Source organism: Pelodiscus sinensis, chromosome 1 (assembly GCF_049634645.1).
Source record: "Pelodiscus sinensis isolate JC-2024 chromosome 1, ASM4963464v1, whole genome shotgun sequence".
Lineage (NCBI taxonomy): Eukaryota > Metazoa > Chordata > Testudines > Trionychidae > Pelodiscus > Pelodiscus sinensis.
Window position 1 is genome coordinate 26,931,040 of NC_134711.1, and position 22,834 is coordinate 26,953,873.

A 22,834-nucleotide genomic window follows, 5' to 3' on the forward strand; every position below is an offset into this window, starting at 1 on the left:
CAAGTAACAAATATAGTAGTGACAGAATTTTATTTCAATGTGAATAAACACAGTTTATCATCTTTTCTGTGTGGTTTAAGAAGTTAAATTTGATTGTAGGCAAAACTCAAACCTTAACTCAATTAAATTATATTGTAGTTGAAAGAGATCTTGATGATTGATTATTATGTGAATTAGAAGAATTGACTAACATTTCTGTGAGATGTGAAACTTTAATGTTAAAATTTTTGACAGATTAACACAATGTTATTTTACAGATGGCAGAAGATTTTTACGATTCCGCTCTGGAATAAAATTGCAAATTATTGGAATAAGGCATTCCTAACAATAATCGTTCTATTGATTGTTTTGTTTCTTGGTAAGTAGTAAATATTTCTTCTTGTGTTTTGAAAATTGCTTTAACAATACACTGAACCCATGAGTGATAAACAAGAAGACTACAAATTTAATGTAATTAGAAACATTTTTTTATATTCTTTAAATTTTAATTCAAACACTTGGGTGGAGGGTGCATTTAAACTTCTGTGTGCAGACTTAGTATTGTGCTAATGCATGAGAACAAATGGAACTTCAGCCAGATTACTTCTTGTTGCCATCCCATCAGAAATTACAAGCCATGTATGATTATAAGTAATTGGATGATAGATTTCCAAGGAACACTTAAAGTGCTGGTAGGAATATGCTTCAGTAGGTGGCACTCTTTCTCTGGATTGACATTGAACTAGTATCCCAGAATGATAGTGTTCTGTTGAGGGTGCTTTTTCTCAGATGAGGCATAAAACTCAGCTGTAGGCCTCAGCTGGATTTGAGTGGGAAAAGGCATTTGGAACCTTAGAATAGCACCAAAATCTAATGAAATCTGATCTTGGGTAATGACATTCTGCCTAACTACATTCATTTCACTTTGTCACCAATTGCTGTATGGGTTTCTGTGCACTTATGAACATCTACTGTCTTTTGTTGGTGGAAGTGATTCTTTTGCATGAGAAGGAGAGGAAATAAGTTAGTAAAATGCTTTGATATGAAAAATACTAGGTAACTGTAAATTATTTTAAACAGACTAGATGAGTGATTTTTTTTTTTAAATAAACTTCAGGTTACAAGTAGTTTGGATCTCAGAATATAAGGCACTGGATTGCCTTGCTCAGTACCTAGCTATCCCGAAGGCTAGTTAAAGCTGGGTTGTGACACACCCTTTCAAAACCACTGCTAGTCAGGGTGGATTGATTTAAGTCTAAGTGCGATTTGGGTTTATGCGGGGCTCAACACATGGCCTATGGGTGGGAGCCAAAACAAAAAAATAGTCAATATAATTGTCTTTTGTTGATGCATGTTTTAGTAGTTAAATTCCTGGACTGTCATTGCTCATTAAAAGTGCTGTCGTATGGGTGGAAATTGGGTAAATATTGCATTTTATTAATATCAGCAGAACTGATTTAAATGGGGCCTGTGTGTTGTAAAGTCTTGCCTTAATCTTTGTGTTCCTGCCCGTCAGTGTGAAAGAAACTATTTGCATATATATTTGCATGTATATGCAACCACATTTAAGTTGCGGCTCTCTGCATGTGCTGTGGCTATCATTGCGGCCCCCTGGGCTTCCAAAGTTGAGTAGCCCTGCCTTAGTGTTGATGTACTCTCTGGTGGTCTTCCATTTCAGTATTAAATTAGCCCAACCTGGCTTAATGTTTGTCTACACTTGAAATGCCACATTGGCACTAGAGATTAAGGATGTTAGATATTGGTTAATTTACTAGTCAAGTAGGAGATGGATTTTCCATTGACTACTCAACTAGTCGATAGGCACTTCCACATTCCTCCTTTGAAATACATAAGAGCCCCCTCAGGAGCTCTTGTACATTTCAAAGGAGGAATGCAGAAATCCGCCTGCAGCCCGGGGCCAGCAGGAAGTCCCATTGACTCCGGGGCTGTACACTCAAGGCTGTCCTGCCAGGTTTGAAATGTACAAGAGTCCCGAGGGGGGGTGTCTTGTGTATTTCAAAGCGGAAGTGCCCCTCATGGAGCCTGGGATCAGCGGGGGACTACCCTAGGCTCCATGTTGCACTGCTGATTTGAAATGCCATGCGGAATCTGGGGTCAGCTGGTGACTCCCCAGCTGATCCCAGGTTCTGCGTGGCATTTCCCCAGAACCTGGGGTCAGCGGGGGACCCAGGCTCCATGAGGGTGCTTCTGCTTTGAAATGCACAAGAGCCCCCGCTCAGGACTCTTGTACATTTAAAAGCTTGCAGGCCCATGTGCAGCCCAGAGTCTGCGGGATTTCCCACTGGCCCCTGGGCTGCATGCAGAGTTCTGCATTCCTCCTTTGTAATGTACAAGAGCCTGAGAGAGGGTTCTTGTACATTTCAAAAGAGGAATGCGGAAGTGCCTATAAACTAGTCCTCAGCTGACCCCGAGCTCCATGTGGTGCTGCCGCTTTGAAGCACTGCCTCAGTGTTTCAAAGAGGCAGCGCTGCATAGCTGAACCCAGGATCAGCTGTGCAGCGCTGTCCCTTTGAACAACACCTCAGCATTTAAAAACAGTAGCACTGCACAGATGATCCTGGGCTCAGCTGTGCGGCGCTGCCTCTTTGAAGTACCCCCTCTCTCCTCCCCTTTGCTGCCTGTATCTGATAGAGGCAGCAAGTGGGGAGGGGAGGGAAGGGAGAATCAACTAGTTGATTAACATCCTTACTAATCAACTAGTCCTTAACATCCTTACTAGGAATGTCACTGATTACTTTTAACTGGTTAACAGATTACATGGGATTTTACATCCCAAATTGGCACAGCTGCAACACTTTACTGTAGATGCTACCTATGATGATGGAAGGGATTCTCCCATGAATATCAGTAATCCATGTCCCCTAGAGGAAAAATAGCATAATATGGATAGGTCAGCAGAAGAAGTCTTCCTCAACCCAGTCCTGTCTACACAGGGACTTAGGTCAGCTTTACTAAATCATTCAGTGGTGCGTATTTTTCACATCCCTGAGTGACAGAGCTGGATTTATCTAATTTTCTAGTATAGACCAGCTCTTTGTTTCAGATGCTGCTGATTGCCACCAAGGTTGTTGGCCACTTAAGACGAAATTTTGTAGGGAAATATGACAAAATAACTTCCTTCCCTCATACTATATTTAGACACTATTATTTTACAGTACAGGCAGTCCCTGACTTACGCAGATCCGACTTATGTCGGATCCGCAGTTACAAACGGGGCTGCCCCAGAGTACACGGACTGTGGGACCTCGCGGTCCTGCTGCCCGTGTACTCTGGGGCTTTCTCTGCATCTCCCTGGTCTGCAGACCAGGAAGACGCAGAGCAAAGCTGCGGGGGGGCTCGGGCAGCGAGGCAGCCCAGGCGCGCCTGGGCTGCTCCGCTGCCGGCTTCCCCGAGGCTTTGCAAAGCCGCGGGGGAAGCCGGCAGCGGGACAGCCCAGACGCCCCGCGGCTGTCCCGCTGCCGGCGTCCTCAGAGGCTTTGCTCCCCGTCTCCCTGGTCTGCTGGTCTCCAGCAGACCAGGGAGACGGGGAGCAAAGCGCGAAGGACCCAGGCGGCGGGACCGCAGTGCGTCTCGGTCCGCCGCCCGTGTCTTCCTGGTCTGCTGGGGTGGGGGGCGGGGCGCAGCTAGTAGGCCCCCCCCCCCCCCCCAGCAGACTAGGCTTTTCTCCGGACGCCTGTGGCAGAGCAGCTGGGGTGCTGCCGGTTGGTCCCGCAGCGCCGCTCTGGGCGCTACTGGTCCAACCCAGCAGCACTCCAGCTGCTCTGGTCCTGATTCAGCCGCTGCTGGTCAGTTTCAGCAGCGGCTGAATCAGGACGCCTGGGGCAGAGCAGATGGGCTGCTGCTGGGTTGGTCCAGTAGTGCCGAGGAGCGGCGCTACTGGAGCAACCCAGCAGCACCCCAGCTGCTCTGCCCCAGGCATCCTGATTTAGCCGCTGCTGAAACTGACCAGCGCTGACTACAGGAAGCCAGAGGCAGAGTTGCTCTGCCCCGGGCTTCCTGGAATCAGCTGCTGATCAGTTTCAGCAGCAGCTGACTTGGGGACGCTTGGGGTTCTTAAGTTGATTCTGTATGTAAGTCAGAACTGGCGGTCAGTTTCAGCAGCGGCTGAATCTGGACGCCAGTTCCGACTTACATACAGATTCAACTTAAGAACAAACCTACAGTCCCTATCTTGTACGTAACCCGGGGACTGCCTGTAGTACAACTCATCTGAAAGGATTTTTTTATACATCAGTGATGGTTAATAAACTTCTTTATGTCTGGGTGCCAGTAAATAGTCTTTTCAGTTACAGTGTCAAGGAAATACAAAATTACTTCTGATCAAATCTTAACTTAAACCATATATAAAACACCTGCTTAGCAAGAAAAATCCTTAGGGAATGGAGAGAGATCTATTTTTGGTGGTCTTGCTGCTATTACATTTGGAATCTCGTCCATGTTGGTAGTATCAGAAGTGATTGCCACCTGATAGGTCTCTGATAGTGCTTGCGGAGTTATTTTGCCTGGATTCAGTTCCTAATGGGCAAGTGCCTATATCAGAAGATGCCATCACAGCTGGTGCTATTGTATCTAGACAAAGGATAGTGACGTAGCAAGATGACTGAACTATCTAATTACTCTAGAATGATCCATTCAAGTCTGGGTCAAGCACAATCCAAGTGCCTTTGAAGGTGTTGGTACTAACACTACCAAAATTGTACCGGTTCTGTGGACTGAGAAGAATGCATGTATTTCTAGAGTTCTCAGTCTTATACAGTAGATTAATACACTGAGCCCCACACTCAAAAAAACAAGACAAAACAATTTTTGTTTTTTGTTTGCAGATGCTATTAGAGAAGTGAAGAAATACTCAACTGCACATGTGGGTGAAAAGGGTGCAAATATCAATCCTAATGCCTTTGATCATATTCAGATGAAACTTTTTAGGTCACAAAGAAACCTTTATATCTCAGGATTTTCCTTGTTTCTTTGGCTGTAAGTATAAAATTTGCTATTCAAATTTGTGGACAGTGTCTCTCTTACGGTAAATATTGTACAAGGCAGAGTAACAAGATCAGAAAGCTGGAAAAAGATAGACCTAAATATGAATAGCGTGGCTAAGAAAGTGTAAATATTAAAGCTGAAAAGAAGTCCTTGAATGTAATATACATAAATATAATCAGAAAAGAAAACTTTAGAGTGATTATTAGAAATATGTTAGGAGGCTATTTTTCAGCAGGTGTTTGTTTCCGTGAGGAAGTTATGGGAGCACAATATTGAGAGTATACTACATAGAATAATAAGAAACAAACTTGGATTTGCAGGGAGATGGCACTAGGTCAGTGGTCACTAAACAGTCAATTGACATTGATTGTTCAATCCTGGAGACTCTCTCTGTCAATTACAATGTCCGATGTTGCAGTGGGGCTGCTGCTAAGGCAGGCTCTTTGCCTGCCCCAGGCCCACACCACTACTGAAAGTGACCAGCCCCACGGGGGTGGGGGTAGCCATGTCTGTGCATTGCTCCTGCTTGTGAATACTGCCCCCACCGCTCCCATTGGCCAAGAATGAGGAACTGTGGCCAACGGTAGCTGCGGGGGTGATGCATGTAGAGAGGGGCAGCGCACAGAGCCACGTGCCTTCCTAAGGGCTACAAAGGCACATTGCCCACTTCCAGGAGTGGTGTAGAGCCTGGGCTGCCTAAGATAAGTGCCGCCACCTAGCTCTGAGCTGCCTCCCAGAGCCAGCACCCCTGAACTCTCTTCTTAATTCACTGCACCAGCCCTGACCACCCTCCTGCACCTATACCTGCCTTCTGCACCTCAGTCTCCTGCCGCAGGCTCAATCCAGAGCCCACTACAGACCCCTCAGTCCTGGAGCCCACATTTGCTCCCGGTCCTCAACCCTTTGCCCCAGCCTGGTGAAAGTGAATGAAGGTGGAAGGGGAGGGATGGAGTGAGCCGTGCAGGGCTTTGGGAAAGGGGAATGGCCTCAGAAGAGGTAAGGTAGATCCTTGGTTGCCCTTCAATTCAAAAAATTATATTGGTGGTAAAACAGTTGGAGAGGACTGGGCTTGATAATCTAGTTGTTTTCCATCTCTGACTTGTATAATCCTGTTGACTTCCTTCTTGGAATTTATCAGTTGTGATTATGTTTTAACTGGAGATTTGCAATAAATAAGTTAAGGCACCATTAAAGCAATCCTAATAGCCAGGATATTTATATTGAGAACCTAGGCTCAAGTGTAACCTTAACTGTTTCACTGAAGCTGAGTAAGCATTTGGATCCATAAAAGCAGTATTTCCAGCATCCAAGGCAAACTACATATGTTTTGCTATTGAGCACTTTTTGAGAAATGGCTAACAACTATTCCCTTGGGAGGGCTGGTATGCTTTTCAGCAGGATTAAGTGGTTATATAACGAATTACATAGATCAGTGTAAATATCTAAGTAAATGTGTTAACAACAGTAGATAGCCCATGTATGTTAAGGAAAAAATGGGCCTACCTGGAATTACTTACCTGCTCAATCAAGGTGGAGGCGGAGGGGGGTTTCACAGGACCCAGGATCAACAAATTCCATAGAACAGATAATGAAAAGAATAGGAGTGCATGTCCTTGGTTTAAAACAAAGGCAACAGAGGGAGACATTGAGTAGCAAACCATAATCAATGAGCACTGCTCAATGAAGTGGTAAAAAGAGTTGGCATATGCAACCAAGAGGAACACTGCCCATATACCATGAGAATTGCATGGAGTACATAAGAGGTGGTGGATCTTACAGGTCTGTGTGGAGACAACTCTCCAGACACCGCTCCAGTCCAGCCGTAGAAATACAAAGATTGCATGCATGTGCCACTTCTACAAGTAGGATGTTGAGTCACCATGATCTGCAGGGTTGGTGAGCTCTCCGTGCTGAACAAACAGGAAACGGGAATTCAGAAGTTCCTGATGCTTTAACAGGAGAAGTGCTGTTTCCTGTGTTCCTCGCTATTGAGCAATTGCGTTGAAAGTGTTCATCAAAGCATCCATAGTGGAGTATTGTGGGACACCTCATAGAGGCCAGTAAAATTGATGTAAATAACGGACTATCTATGCTGCCTCTTCCTCATCCTAACAATGTTGATTTAAGCATAACACATCCTATAGAAGTGGAGTAATTAAGTCAATGTAGCAAGGGAGTTATGTCAGCAGAATAGACCTGGTGGTGCAGATACAAACTTTATTAGCTCAGTGTAAGATGCATTCCATCAGTCTAACTATGTAGTGCAGAACAGATTTGAAAGGTAAACAGGTTAATGCTTCCCCCCCCCCCCCGAAAAGGGTTGAGGCAGCTACTTGGATTTTTTAATCCAAGCAGCAGTTTTAACACTCATGGTTGCCTTGGACGTGAACTGAACCAGTAATGTATTGATGAAAGGTTCTGGTAATAGTGAGGAGAGAAAGATGCATCAAAATGAAGTGGAAGTTTGTGTATGTTGAAAATAAAGAGGATTTTTGAGACTCTGAACTGTACCACTTGGACTCAAGTGTTTCCTTGTTGCGTTAGTAGAAAAATTGGTACATATTTCTGGTAAGAATTATGGGGAGCTGTCCTATTTGGATATCTTTGGAGTAGTCATTGCTACACTTTTGTGTTTGTCTGTTTTTTATTTTATTTCATTTGGGTTGATGTAAAATAAATGTTTTAGATCCAAAAGCATCAATAGAACTCATGGGAAGTACAGTAAACTTCCGATAATCCGGCACCTTTAGGACCCAGGGGGTGCCGGATTATCAGATATGCCGGACTATCAGAAGGGGGGGCTATGAGGGGTCTGGAGTGGGGTGGGAGGGGATGCCACCCCAGGCCCCTCATAGCCCCCCCCCCTACGATAGTCCAGCTCTGCCCCAGGCGTCCCTGATTCAGCCGCTGCTGGTCAGTTTCAGCAGCAGCTGAATCGGGGATGCCTGCAATAGAGCAGCTGGTGTGCTGCCGGGTTGGTCCTGCAGCGCCAAAGGACGGCGCTATGGGACCAACCCAGCAGGACCCCAGCTGCTCTGCCCCGGGCTTCCTGGAAACAGCCGCTGATCTGTTTCAGCAGCAGCTGACTTGGGGAGCCCTGGGGCAGAGTAGCTGGGGTCCTGCCGGGTTGGTCCCGCAGCGTCGAGGGGCGGCGCTACGGGACCAACCTGGCAGGACCCCAGCTGCTCTGCCCCAGGCATCTGGATTCAGCCTGCTGGTGAAACTGACACTGCTGGTCAGTTTCAGCAGCGGCTGAATCCGGACGCCTGGGGCAAAGCAGCTGGGGTGCTGCCGGGTTGGTCCCGTAGCACCGCCCCTCGGCGCTGCGGGACCAACCCGGCAGCACCCCAGCTGCTCTGCCCCAGGGGTCCCCAAGTCAGCCGCTGCTGAAACAGATCAGCGGCTGATTCCAGGAAGCCCGGGGCAGAGCAGCTCTGCCCCGGGCTTCCTGGAATCAGCCGCTGTTCTGTTTCAACAGTGGCTGAATCGGGGACCCCTGGGGTAGAGCAGCTGGGGTCCTGCCAGGTTGGTCCCGCAGCGCCGTCCTTTGGCGCTGCGGGACCAACCCGGCAGCACTCCAGCTGCTCTGCCCCAGGCATCCCCAAGAGCAGCTGCGGGGCTGCTGGGTTGGTCCTGCAGCCCTGTGGGGCAGCGCTACGAGACCAACCCGGCAGCACCCCAGCTGCTCTTCTTCCGGCTTCCCCGATTCAGCTGCTGGTCAGTTTCAGCAGCAGCTGAACGGGGGGGGGGAAGCCTGTCCGGCTGCCCCAGCACTTCCGGGTTCCTGATGGTGCCGGACCATCAGGAGTCCCAGAGCATTGGATGCCGGACTAATGGAGTTTTACTGTAATATGCAAAAATTACAAATGCTTTATAAAATTAAATTGAAAAATGCTTTTATCCTTACCACCTCCTAAGGTTCTTATCTTGCTTATTACCATTAATCTTAGCACCTGACAGCGTGCTAACAGGGTTTTCTGTTTCTTCTATAACATTAAATAACAGCATAAGCACCTTAAGCTATGGAGTTCCCAACTTTTTAAATATGTTTAATGTTATCCTTTGGAACAGGTGACATTCAGAACTAGAATTCAGGTTTGGAAATGCTTTTCACTTTTCAACTTCTAATTTTAAGCTTATGCCTATGTCCTGTTATTTTAATATTATAAACAGTCTCTTCTGTTTATTCCTAGAAGCATTTTGTTCACCTTTAGATCTAAAATAAATCTTAACAGAAAGCAAATAATTTTATTAGAAAAGTAATCATACTTAAATTGTATCTGTGTTTCTTCCTCAGCGTATTGAGACGTACTGTCACCCTTATTACTCAGTTGGCAAAAGAGATGGGAATTCAGGTAGCAATGGAAATTCAAGTAGGAAATACTAATGAAGCTGCCAGAAAATACATGGAGGAGAATGAAAAGTTACAGCAGGTATCTTCATTACCCTTTTTAAAAGGAAGTAATAGCAAAAATTGTATGGCTGCAAGACCTATTGGGTATGTCTACACTGCAGTTAGACACCCAGGGATGGTCCACACCCGCTGACTCATCTTCATGGGGCTCAGCATCAGAGGCTAGTCCTTGAGCCTGTACTCCAGCCCCAGTCCTCCTGTTTACACTGCAGTTAAACATCCCCCTTAGGGATCCTCTCATTTGTGAAGCTTCTTTTAGGTTGGGTTTGCCTAACATGACCATTTTTCTTCATAGTTCAGCCCACTTCCCACCCACTGTATGCCAAAATGTTAACAAGGATTCTTTGTCTTAGATGGAAAGTTTAAGTCAGCAATGCGTTCTCTGGGTAAGTGTCCTCTCCTTAGTCTCCTCAAGCTTGTGTAGGGGCTCAAAGCATGTTTTCCCCTCCCCTGGCTTCTAGTGAAATATCTGGGTAGAAAACATGAAATGTCTGGGTAGACACCCTTGCAGTACCAGCTCTTCCAACTTTGATACCATCAGGAAGTAGGTAGGCTGCATAGGTTTCAAGATTTCCATGCAGTTTATGGCAGATAAGTGATCCTACCACCATGGCCGCCTCCTTATGTTTCTAGAACTGTGGTCCCCAAACTGAGGAGGGCATGCCCCTCAAGGAGGACGTGGGTGAATTATTTTTGAGGAGACTACACACAGTGGGGCCCAGATCAGCCTTCATAGGGGACAGAGAAGGATCACCATGTTTCCAGCACCACTCTGCCTCTAGGCACAGCTTCTCCCCCAGACCGGCTCCATCTCAAGCTCGAGCTCCTATTCCATATCCAATTCCCTCCCTAACTCTGCCATCAGTCCACATTCTGCTGCTAAGGAATCCATGAGTGTACTGCAGCTAAGGGAAAGGATGCAAGAGTATAGCCGGGTAACCAGTTAACTGATAAGCTAATGCTTATCGTTTACCAGCACTGGTTACATTCTTCATAGGGCTGTGAGGAGCCCTGGTAGGCCTCTGTGGAGCTTTGATTAACTGTGTAGCTGATAGAATTTTTTTTGAGTTTTAGCATACTAATCAGTGTTGTGTAATATAAGGAATTTTAGCTGGCAATGGGTTGATAAATGTAGGAAAAAGTTAAACAAGAAGTTAACTGCCAAAATTTGTATTTTTATGTTTCACAATTGAGATTCGGTTCAATAAAACACATCACAATAAAGTTATCTAGAGATGTGTTCAAGCTTACCTTCAGTATATGTGGGTGGTAACAGCTTGTGGGGTCAGGAACTATAACTGTTTTTGGTAACTTAGATATTTGAACAAACTTTAAGATCAGTATGTCCTAGACAGGATATACAAATTTATTAGTAACTTGGGTAGGTGTCTTCTAAGGAAATAAGGTCAGTGGAATGCATTATAAACAAGTCTTTGTGTAGTCCATGATTCTGTGTGCATGGAATTTGACATTTTGCCAAACTGCCATAGAGATGCCTGTTTTTGCTGGTAAATCTGTCATTTTGTTGTAGCCAGATGAGTTAACATCTTGCGTTGCCTGTCGTGCTGGGTTGTGGCTGCAGCTTTATCTTCCTCTTTCTGTGCTTTTGCTACAAAAGGAATTGTTACATAAGTGGCATGGTCTCACCTCTGCATATAACAGGGAGCCATAAAGCAGAGCAGCTCTCCTGGCAATAGTTCTTGGCTCATCAGGACTTTTCTTGCATGTCTGCACAGAAGTGTGTCTTGAGAGGAGAACTGTGGCAGCCAGGGGTCCCGCTGGTGAGTTGCAGCTTCCAGAAAGAGCTCCATCCCTCTTGGGATGCAAAGTTTAGTAGACTGATTTGAGGCATTCTGGGGCCTTGTGCATACAATGACAGGAGGTTCCCAAAGGCTCTGCTCCTGCATAAAAGCCCCACCTGCCATTAAAAGTGGTGGTAGAATAAGATCCACTTCTCTCCCATAATAATGAGAGCAGCAGCATGGAATCCTTTCTTAGCCTGGCAGGAATGGTCAGGGCCCCCCATATTCTGCAGCATTTGGGATCACTCTTGCCCCGGAAGAAGCAAGGATGGTCCGAGTACTTACATTCTGACTGCTAAACTATCTGCGTCAGTGGGCCAGGCTCACTGCTTCCCCTCCTGCCCTATACACCAGTGTTTCTGAAAGTGTTTCAGAGGAACACTTAGAGAAACACTTTAACTGGCCGCCCCCGTGTGTTTGCTTACCGGCACCACGTCCATAGACCCTCATGGCTCCCATTGACTCTGTTTCAACCTTTGCAGCCAAGCGGAGCAGTGGGAAGCGGTGGCCCAGCCTTCGCCACTTCCCGCTGCTCCCCTTGGCTGCAAAGGATGAAACAGAGCCAATGGGAGCCATGAGGCTCTATGGACGCGGCGCCGGTAAGTAAACACACGAGGGCGGCCAGTTAAAGTATTTCTCTAAGTGTCCCCATGGAACACTTTCAGAAACACTGCTATACACAATCCTCTGCTGAGGTAGAGTTCAGGGATGGAGAGGAGCAGTGGTGGGAGGGAGAATTTTTGAATTAACACACCATTGACATAAAAAGGACAATGCCACATTTTAGAGCTGGTGTTTGTCTACAGACTTAGGTTACCTCTACAACCATGAGAGCTAAAAAGTTGAGATTCTGATCTAGCCATATTTTGGGTTCCTAAGTATGGGCCTATTTTGTCTAACTCTGAAAGCATGTGTAGGTATTCCCAGGAGAAACAGAGTTACACCCAGTGCCCACAGCTCATTTGTACAGACTCTGGGGGCAGCCTCTCTATAGCCCAGCTCTGATCTTCCACAGATCCACTGTCAACCAGAAAAGAATGGAGCTTTACTCACCTATTTCAGCTGAGTATTGTCCCTATAGAAATGTTAAACATCCAACCATATTGGAATTAACATTCCCCTTTAGCCAAGGGTTTCATAAATTATGCCTCCAGAGACGAATCGGCAATAAATTATGAAAAAAAAACCCACCCATAATTAACATTACTAATGTTAAACCAAAACTAATTAACATTGCCATGCAATTGAAGGAGGCTTGCTCTGAAATTGTGTAGTGGAAAAATAAGGGGCCCTGTTAGAGGTAGCAAATCCTCAGTCATATACCCCACCTTTTACATTACTGATTACTCCTTCAACATTTTGACAGCTCCTCTTTTACCTGTCTTGGACCGTTTCCCAAGATTTTCATCAAGGGACTCGATATGATATTTGATTTCATTAGTTCAGCTATTTTCCCTACATACTGATACTTGTATCTATCTCTCTACCTTTGAACTAGCTGTATGTCCAGGATCCTGTATGTTTAGTATTGCCTCCACTCTCTGCTGGTCAGCACAAGAAAATTGTATTAGTCCTTTTTCATATAGAAGCTTGCCTCTTCCCTTGCTCTCTTTAAATGGGATGTTTCATGTTCATGTGCTTGATGTGGGAGGTCAGATGAGCAGAGAGTTGAATTTCTTTGAAAGGAGAATAGTAGGAAGGGAGGGGTAGTCGGGGTGAAAGGAAATTGCAAGAGAAATGAGGTAAAAGTCACAAGAAACCGTGACTGATCCTGGATGTTTTATTGTTTTATAAAGACACAACTGTTACTGAATCACTTGAAACATAAATATTCATAAGGGCAAATACAGTAGATGCATAATTTTTATTTAGTGCCCAGTAAGACTTTTGGAAGGACCTTCAGGTGCTTAGCATTTCTGGAAATAAGATAAATCTGTATTTAAGTGCCTAAATATCTTACTGATCTAAAAGATTAAGTGATGATTTCATCACAGACTACAAGGGGAAGAAATTTCTGATAGATGATTATTTTATCTGGCAGAAAAAGGAATAATACAATGTTTGGAATCTCCCTCTGGACAAATTCAGAGTAGAACTAAGGCACAATTTAACAGTGTAGCTAGCTAATCATTGGATCAGCTTGCCAAGAGATGTGGTAGATTCTTTGTCACTTGCAGTCCTTAAATCAAGACTGAATCTCTTTTTTTCAAAGCCATATTATAATGTAAACACATGGTCATTTTCAATGTCAAATGTTATGACTATATTTATGGATGTACTTGTTTAGGGTTTGAGGTTTTTTTTCCAGAGGTGCTAATCTTTTACAGTTTCTTTTTTATATCAGTAGGAATTGGGGACATTCAGAACATTGTAAGATCAGGGCCAATGTTGTTTGGACATTTGTATTAACAGCTATCAGTTTTTAAACTAATACTAACTATACCCACAAATCTTTTTTATAGGCCTTGAATGAAAAAGGGAAGTGTGAAAATGAACAGGCACTAGACAAAGCCAATAAAAAACTGATGCAAGAAACTGAAATCCTGAAAGCAGAACTAAAGAAAACTTCTCAGGGTAAACTTTTTTTAATTGCTTTCTTTTAAACAAGAATGACTGGGCTTTTTATGCCTCAGAGCTTAGCAGTTTGGTCCTTTAAAACAATGTTTCTCAACCAGTGGTACGAGTTCCCTTGGGATACTTGAGAGAACTCTGGGGGATACATCAACACAACTGAAATTTGGAGAAAACAGAATTTTTGTTGTAAATTTTACAGCACTTTATGATTTGTACTTTTTACACCCAAAAATGTTATCACCTGCCCGGCTACAATTAAGTTATTTAAAAAAACAAAAACACACCTACACACATAACAACTTCCCCCAGTACCTACAGTCTTCAGGCACACACAATTTTTTTTCTACCATTGCAACACATTTGTTTAAAGGAGTACTTTATTAAAAAGGTTGAGAAACATTGCTTTAAAATACGACAGCCTAAGAAATGTTTTAATACAAATATCAGATTTATCATGTATATATTCAAATAATCTTGATGTTATTTCCTTTTACAAAAAGATTTTGGGCTTACTTGGTCAAATAATTTCTGATGTAGCCAGGTAAACTCCACTGACTTATATGGAATTTGAGAACTTTGTAAGCAAATGCATTTCACCCAGTATTTCAGGTATAGACCATGTCACTGTCTTATTTTACAGTGAATAGGTTATGCAAAGTTGTACATTGTAAACAATTGTAATATATCTAAGGCACTAGAGTTATAACCTTGAGCAGCATTAATTCAATGGGGGTAGGTCTTCATATTAAAGTCTTGTGCTGTGTAAGAATGTTGGTGGATAATATTATTTTAAGCATGTTTCTGGTATAAATTTCAATTTTCACTTTCAGGAAATTATGGGGCGTTAGTTATGACAACTTGAGATTCAAAAAATTAAAGTTAAATAACTGCTAATACACAAATTGTCAACATCACATATCAAAATATACAAAGAAAGTACCTTTAAAGTCTCAAGCAGCATTTTTCTTACTTTGTCTACCTATACGTTTTGATTAGCATCAATGGAAACATTTTTCATTGGTTTCTGTGTAAAGGGAAATTGAAATTAACTGATACACAGACTTGGAAGGATTAGATTTGTATAATCTTTCTCCTCATACCAAAAAATGAATGATATATGAAAAATGTGTTTGGTGTAATGTACCTTTTAAGCCACAGATACAAGGTGTAAGCCCTTGCTGCCATTCTGATTATGTGGTTTTTTTAATGTGCTTTGTAGCATGACACGTCTTATCAACTACCATGTTTAAGGTTTGGGCTGTCAGAACTGCTTTCTTGGTTAATTGATGGTGAGATAAAAGCAGATTGTACCTGTTTGAAGATGTCCTATTTGGATCTTGCAAGGTGTGTGACATTATGAACACCCACCCATCTGTAATTAATGTTTTAGATAACATCACTTTTGACCTTGTGAAGATCAAATAGATGCAATCTAGTCAAAATATTTTTCCTTGACAGTTTATAGAATGCTGTCACCATAAGATAACAAAGTGCAGGACAATGTAGCACTTTAAAGACTAACAAGATGGTTTATTAGATGATGAGCTTTCGTGGGCCAGACCCACTTCCTCAGATCAAATAGTGGAAGAAATAGACTATTTCTGGCCCACGAAAGCTCATCATCTAATAAACCATCTTGTTAGTCTTTAAAGTGCTACATTGTCCTGCATTTTGCTTCAGCTACCCCAGACTAACACAGCTACATTTCTATCATAAGATAACAGTACTAGAGTAGTGTGCCTCTACTACTAAATTACAAGAATAGCATCTTAATGAATCATAGTTGTCAGTTCTCAATATAATGACAAATTAAAACTGCATAATAGCTGTTTTTAGTTGGGCTTGATGTATTAATACAGCAATAATCCATTATTTTGAAAGGGGACGGGGTTCTCCTTTACCCTCTTCCCTGCCAGGCAGGTTTGATTGTGGGTTTTCCCACCCCTACTGTTTCCTTACAGAAAAGGAGGAAAGGATTCCTTTGAAGTGACAAGCTTATTGAAAGGAGAATGTAAATGCATATTTGTATTTAAACTGGCAGGGTATAGCCTTAATATATATTATAATCTTTTTAGCCAGGAATGCAGTGGAAAGCTGGGATGGAAGTAGGTTTATCACATGCCATCTCAGCTGCAGTCCCTACAAGGGTTTGGGGGGAGGGTGTCCTTCTGCTAAAGTGCACCAAAAATAAGTCTTTGCAAACTCATTTTAAGAAGTTGTATTGTAAGGAATCAGTTTCTAACACTATCATGTACATCAGAGTTAAAATTTAGTTGATAACCATTGGGTGACTCTGAGGCAGTACAATAATACAAATAATAGAGGTCACTCTACCAGGGTATGTCTCTACACTAGATTTTTTTTTTTTTTTTTTAAGCCATGAGTTAGTTAATTGCTACTTGAGGTGTTCATCATAAATGTAAAAGCTATTGTGGGCATAACTCATCTATTTGAGTCAGTCTAGTTTGTTTGTTTAATTTTTGTATCAAGTTTTGGGGGGTATGACTTGTGAAATTTCAGAATATAATTTTCTTAAAACTGAACAATGGAATGTGAGATTTCATGTTTTTAAAAGTAAAACCAGTTCATTAAAACAAGTTTTAATGCATTATTTTTAATAATCTCAGTATTGATCTTGCTTATCTGTGTAGTGCTTCAGTGAGCTCATATGACTGAAAGATCTTAGAAAAAACTTTCATTTGTATTTGCATAATTGCAAAGTAATGTTTCTTTGAAGTTTCCTTTTACCTAATCATGACAGGTCTAACCCACAAACAAAATTAATGGAAAGTCCCTTTATGGTTTTTCTGAGCCTTATTTTGGTAAGATCCACTATGGTTAGTCTGGAATACTAAACTGCTTTAAAAGACTAATGTTTTTACTTTTTAATGGCTAATAAACTGTGTACCTAGCATATTACACCAAGCAATTCCAGCCATTTCTTGGTGTAATATGAAGCTGTTCGTTAATCACTTTTTGTATAATGATGGACTTACGTGAGTGGTTCATTTGCCCTTAAACAGTGGTAATATATTAAGGTACCCTTGTGCTGCCATTCTTAGATTTCCGGTTAGACTTATATTTAAATTCTTGTGTTTCACATTTTCATAACAAAATTTTTCATCCAGATGAATACATTAATTTTATGGAAAAAGTGAACTTTGTTTTTTTGGTTTAATGTTTACCAACTTTGATGGAGGAAATAATATGAGCTTTTAAACCTTTTTTTTTTTTAACTGGGATCCAAGTACTAAAAGCATTTTATTAGGAGGCCCTCTGAGGAGCAGTCTCTTAATCGTATGAAAACGACACACTGGCTTGTCAGGTTAGAACACACCATTTTTCCTATGGAAGACAAGACTAGAATTCTAGATAAAGGGGTTATCTAAATCTGAGAAAAGTTGGAGAGGAAGTGACAAAGATTTCAACCAGTTTTGTTATATTCGTTGTTTTGATTTATTCCTCTCCATTTAGGCCCCTTTTTAGCAATGCTATGGAAGTGAAGGAAAGGGGGCTCTTATTATTATTTTTTTATTGAAGACCCACCTACTGAGGTCTTTACTGGCACCCAGCAGTGTGCTAGCTAGCATTTTCAGAGCCTAAGTCCATTTTTAGCATACCTGGACATGTAATTACATGTCCTTAGAAAAAGATTCTAAGATAGTAGTTTATAGATACACGTGGACATTAGAATATTTCACTATCTTAAAATGACTGAGTGTTGGTAGGCTTTAGTTAGTAGGCTTTTAGGAGAGATGTGAACCTATTGATCATGCGTGAATGACTGTTGTGTTGTATGATTTTCTGTGTAAAGCCAAAAAAAAATCACAGCCCCCCCTCTTCCCTTCCTGCTCTACACACACTGACACAACTCTTTTCTTGGCAACCTTCTAGTCTTTTTGTTATTTAGCAAGGCATTTGTGTTCTGCAAAATGTTTGAAGTGTGGGGGCAGAGAATTAGTTTTGGTCTTGATGATGGGTGCTTGGAAGTTTAACTCTTAAGTCACTGTTGAAAATTATATTTAGGGTATGTCTACCCTTGCAGCTAGGAGTCATGCTAACTCAGCTCAAGCTAATATGCTAAAAGTAGTAGTGGGGCCATTGTGGCACTGGCAGTGGCTTGGGCTTGTGGCTTGAGTTCAAATCGGCCCAACTTCCCAGGTCCAGGCTCAGACAGCTAACCGCACTGTGCCTATTATCATAGAATCATAGAATAATAGGACTGGAAGGGACCTCAAGAGGTCATCGAGTCCAGCCCCCCGCCCTCAATGCAGGACCAAGCTCCACCTACACCATCCCTGACAGATGTCTATTTAACCTGTTCTTAAATATCTCCAGAGAGGGAGATTCCACCACCTCCCTTGGCAATTTATTCCAATATTTGACCACCCTGACAGTTAGGAATTTTTTCCTAATGTCCAATCTAAACCTCCCCTGCTGCACTTTAAGCCCATTACTCCTTGTCCTGTCCTCAGAAACCAAGAGGAACACATTTTCTCCTTCCTCCTTGTGACACCCTTTTAGATATTTGAAAACCGCTATCATGTCCCCCCTTAATCTTCTTTTTTCCAAACTAAACAAGCCCAGTTCATGAAGCCTGGCTTCATAGGTCATGTTCTCTAAACCTTTAATCATTCTTGTCGCTCTTCTCTGTACCCTTTCCAATTTCTCCACATCTTTCTTGAAATGTGGCACCCAGAACTGGACACAGTACTCCAGCTGAGGCCTAACTAGTGCAGAGTAGAGCGGCAGAATGACTTCACGAGTTTTGCTTACAACACACCTGTTGATACAACCTAGAATCATATTTGCTTTTTTTGCAACAGCATCACACTGTTGACTCATATTCAACTTGTGGTCCACTATGACCCCTAGATCCCTTTCCGCCATGCTCCTTCCTAGACAGTCGCTTCCCATCTTGTATGTATGGAACTGATTGTTCCTTCCTAAGTGGAGCACTTTGCATTTCTCTTTATTAAACCTCATCCTGTTTACCTCTGACCATTTCTCTAACTTGCTAAGGTCATTTTGAATTATGTCCCTATCCTCCAAAGAAGTCGCAACCCCACCCAGTTTGGTATCATCTGCAAACTTAATAAGCGTACTCTCTATTATTGCAATCTCCACACCGATATTTTTAACACATTAGATCTAGGTGAGCTAGTGCAAGTCTGAGATTCCCAGTGTGGGTAGACATCCCTCGGCAGCAGTGTAGACATATATTCAGGAACTTTTGAGTACAGTATATTTACATACATACAGGCACACACACACACAAGCTGAACTAAAAAGTATTCAAAATAGTTCTCAGAGGCTGATAATGGGGGGAGGACAAAGATGTTGCTGAAACAAGATCCTGGATCCTTTTAAACACATTTGGTTTGTGTACAAAATAAGTGTAACAAGAACATTGTGTTGCAAGTTCTCTAGGATTTCTGGGTGGGGGAGGTGGGAAATGGTTTTGGCCAATATAGTTTTAAAATTCACATGCTATTTTAAAGACCTACAATGTTACAAACATTCATTCATTTTTGTTTAAAATGATGCAAGATTGTTCAAAATTTGAAAAGTCTGAACAAAAAACAGGAACACAAAAGCATTTGATAGTGAAAAAAAATTTCAGAGAGTTCAGTTTGGGTGTTATGTAGCTTTTTGTTTTAAAGAGGCAGGAGCAGAGACTGTGTGGTCACATGTGCCTCTGCCTCCCTCCCCCCATTTGCTGCTTGGCTTGTACTAAGCACATAGTAATATTGTTGAAGCTATTTGTCCTCAGTCTGCTCCCCACATTGTCAGCAGTCACAGGTCATTTCTGGGTGGAGGAAAACCAGGTGCCCTTTATATGGAAAAACTTCACCAGATCTCAAAACACTTTTTGAAGGTGAATAAGCATCAGCTTTCATCTACAGATGAGGACACTCAGGTACAAGACAGTTAAGTGACCAAGTCAGGTCACATATTGAGCCTTTGGCAGAGCTAGATATACCAGACAAGCTTACCATGTTCCCATCCTTTTTGCTTTAACGTAGACCATAACTTTAATAAGAGACATTCTATGTAATGCGATCCATGTCATAGCTGAGTATTTTTGGTTATATATTTTAGGGGGATTCATTAATCCCAGTGGAGAGGGCTTTTGCAGGGCCTGCCAGTCTATTTAAGCACCATGTAAAGATGTTATGAAATCCCTCTGCAGTGAAACAAACTGAATTTCAGTTTGACAAACGTTTTATCCAGTTGCTTGCAGTTGCTCACTCTATGTAAAAACAGTGAAAATTCAGGGAGGAGGAGAGCAAAGTGAATTAGTTTTTAATAAAGAATTAACATTTATGAAGATTGTGTTTCTGATGGTAGCACAGTTCTGTGAGCTAGGTGATCTGAATATTACTCCCAGCTCTAGCTCTACAATTGACTTGCTGTTATCACTGATAAATCACTTAGGCTGTGATTGGGAAGGTTTAGCAACAAAAATGCTGTCGACATGCAAAAGTCACCAAAAGTGAAAACTGGTCAAACTAGTTTTTCTGCCTCCCATTGCTGACATTTCATGGACACATTGCTAGGTCTCCTGTCAACAGATAGAACAAAGGAATGTGGGTAAGCATCTCAGACTGCAGTGTTGTAGAAAGGCAGATGTGATCCCTATACTTCTTGGGATTCCTTCATAGCTCTGTGAACTCTCTGTGCTAAGGAATGTCAAAGCAGCACAGCAGTCTCTCCAGCCCTCCCCCTGCAGCTGCAGAACAGGCACACTCCAATTATTTGTTTTTTGTTTGTTCCCCAAATGGAGCAGATCACTCAGCTGTCAGATACTTTCCGGAGCTTTGAAAGGGAGTGGTGCATGCGTGCAGGGCAGCAGAGATCACGAAACACTGAGCACAGCCAGCAGGGCAGGCATTGTGGGATATTGTTGGAAGCCAGCTCTCTTGACAAAACCAAACCACAGAGTCAACCACACTGGCTCCTTGTCAACAATAAAGGGATAAATGGGGGAGGGGAGAGAGAAAAGTCTCACAGGAGTGGAAGTTTGTTACTAAAACTAGGTGTTTTTCCTCACAAGTCTCATTGTAGTACTCTCACTGTGTTGTTGCAAAAAGGCAGGTTTTGGCGATAAAACATGCCACTGTAGACAAGGCCTTAGCTTCTGTCTCTTTATTTCCCTGCCTACAAAATGTTTTTATAAAATCTTTTTGAGATTGTGATGGGCCAGGTCTGGGCACCACTGAGGGCATCAGCTCAGGGCGAATTGCTCAAAACGAGGGCTACTTACAGCCCTTGACTGTAGACCTTTCTCAAATAGGCCACAAACCAGTTGCACAGAGCACTTCATCTGCCAATCTGGCCAGCAGGAAGCCTCTCAAGCAAAACCCCTCCAACATTCCAGCTTTCCCTGTGCCACAATCAGCCCTGGACCTTACACACAGGTGAGAGGTTATAAAACCTGATCTCACCAACTCCAAACAGATCCTCCCTGTCCCAAAGAAGCAGCCACAGTCCCAGGCCAATTTACACTTTAGATATTATCCACAAGAGCATGCTGGGCCAATCGTTTAGAATCTAAAATCTAAAGATTTATTAAAAGAAAGAAAAGGTTGAGAGTAAGAATGTTAAGGAGAATACATTACATACATCAATCACCACGTTCTTGATGCAGGCTCTTAGCAGAGATGTTACAAACTGCTACCTTAGAAGTCTCTGGTGTACATCCTGTATTAGGATGGGTCAGCAGTCCTTCCCAACTCTTTGTCCCTAGCAAGGATGCATCAGGAATCAGTAGCAAGATTGAAGACAATATGGAGATGGCCTCATGGGACTTTTATATTCCTGGTGTCTTCCAAACTGAAGCTGGTCACATCTGTGTTTCACATGAAAGTAGCCATGAGGCATTGGCCAGTCTGCATGCTTTCAGATGCATTCCTCAAGTGTGTATTGGCCACTCCTGAGAGATGGAGCAGTGCTAGTTAGCCCAGCTATTCACTGAGCAATCCTTCCTCACAATAGGCAGTCCAGGCCCATTGCTCCCTCCCAGACAGAGAACATTTACAATACAAGAACAGGGCCCATATTCATAACTCCACACATACTTATGTACTTGTATGATTTTTTGTATCATACATAGAATCAGCAGAGCATAAGCTTTCATTTGACACCTTATATGCCCACTTTGGATAGAATTTGGGGCAAATGTCACCAGTGGGTGCAACAGTGATTTGTCTGCTCACTTTAAAATCCAATAACATGACAGAAATCCTCTAAAGAAAGTGACCCTCATATAATCTTGCACACTACATAAATGCAAAATATTAGCAATATTTTTAAAGTTACCTTGCAACCAACACTAATAGATTTTGATTATTGCACAAATTATTTGGTAGCAAAACTGTTTCCCCCTATAGTGGATTAATAGTTTGGGCAAGGGAAGGTCCCAAGAAGTGGTGTAATGATCCATTTCTCCCTACTATTTAATCCTCTTTGTGGAAGCAAACACTGCAGCTTTTCTTGGTCTGAAGAAGCCCTCTTAAAACAATTTCATTCCTCTTCTGTGGCACAGGGGCAAGAGGATCGTACCCTTGCTCGGTTGAGTTAAGGCTGAGAGCTGGTACAGAGCCTTTGGTGAGAGTGGAAGGTGCTGAACATGTTCTAAATTTTTGAATGTACATGGTTGGTCTCCAGTCAAACTTAAATATTTTCATGAGTTTATAAGGACAATAAGGAATTTTTAAAATCTATTAGGAACAAAACAAATCTTGACACTAGTATTGGTCCATTATTAAATGGCAATGGTAGAATTATCAGCAATAATGCAGAAACTGTAGAGGTCTTCAGTAAATATTTTTGTTGTTTGTTTGGAGAAAAACATGATATAGTCTCTTCATATGGCGATAACACTCCATTTCATTGCTATATCTGGAAGATATTAAACAATAGCTATTAAAGTCAGATATTTTAAAATCAGAAGGTTCAGGTGACTTATATTCAAGAGTTTTAAAAGAACTGGTTGAGGAGTCCTCTGTACTGTTAATGTTGGTTTTCAATAAGTCTTGGAGCACTGGGAAAGTTCCAG

At 42.4% G+C, this 22,834-nt stretch overlaps 1 protein-coding gene across 9 annotated transcripts in view; it reads left to right on the forward strand.

Annotated features, from left to right (window-relative positions):
- BCAP29 (B cell receptor associated protein 29) overlaps positions 1-22,834 on the forward strand; it is a 50,638-nt gene that overhangs the window by 13,461 nt on the left and 14,343 nt on the right. For 4 of the 9 annotated variants that reach the window (XM_075927159.1, XM_075927116.1, XM_075927109.1 and 1 more), the window contains exons 3-7: positions 258-358; positions 4,824-4,974; positions 9,281-9,416; positions 9,751-9,783; positions 13,662-13,773. In XM_075927159.1, the coding sequence (XP_075783274.1) occupies positions 258-358; positions 4,824-4,974; positions 9,281-9,416; positions 9,751-9,783; positions 13,662-13,773 (533 nt within the window). The remainder of the gene's footprint in view (positions 1-257; positions 359-4,823; positions 4,975-9,280; positions 9,417-9,750; positions 9,784-13,661; positions 13,774-22,834) is intronic. The other 5 variants (XM_075927144.1, XM_075927139.1, XM_075927134.1 and 2 more) reach the window with 2 other exon arrangements.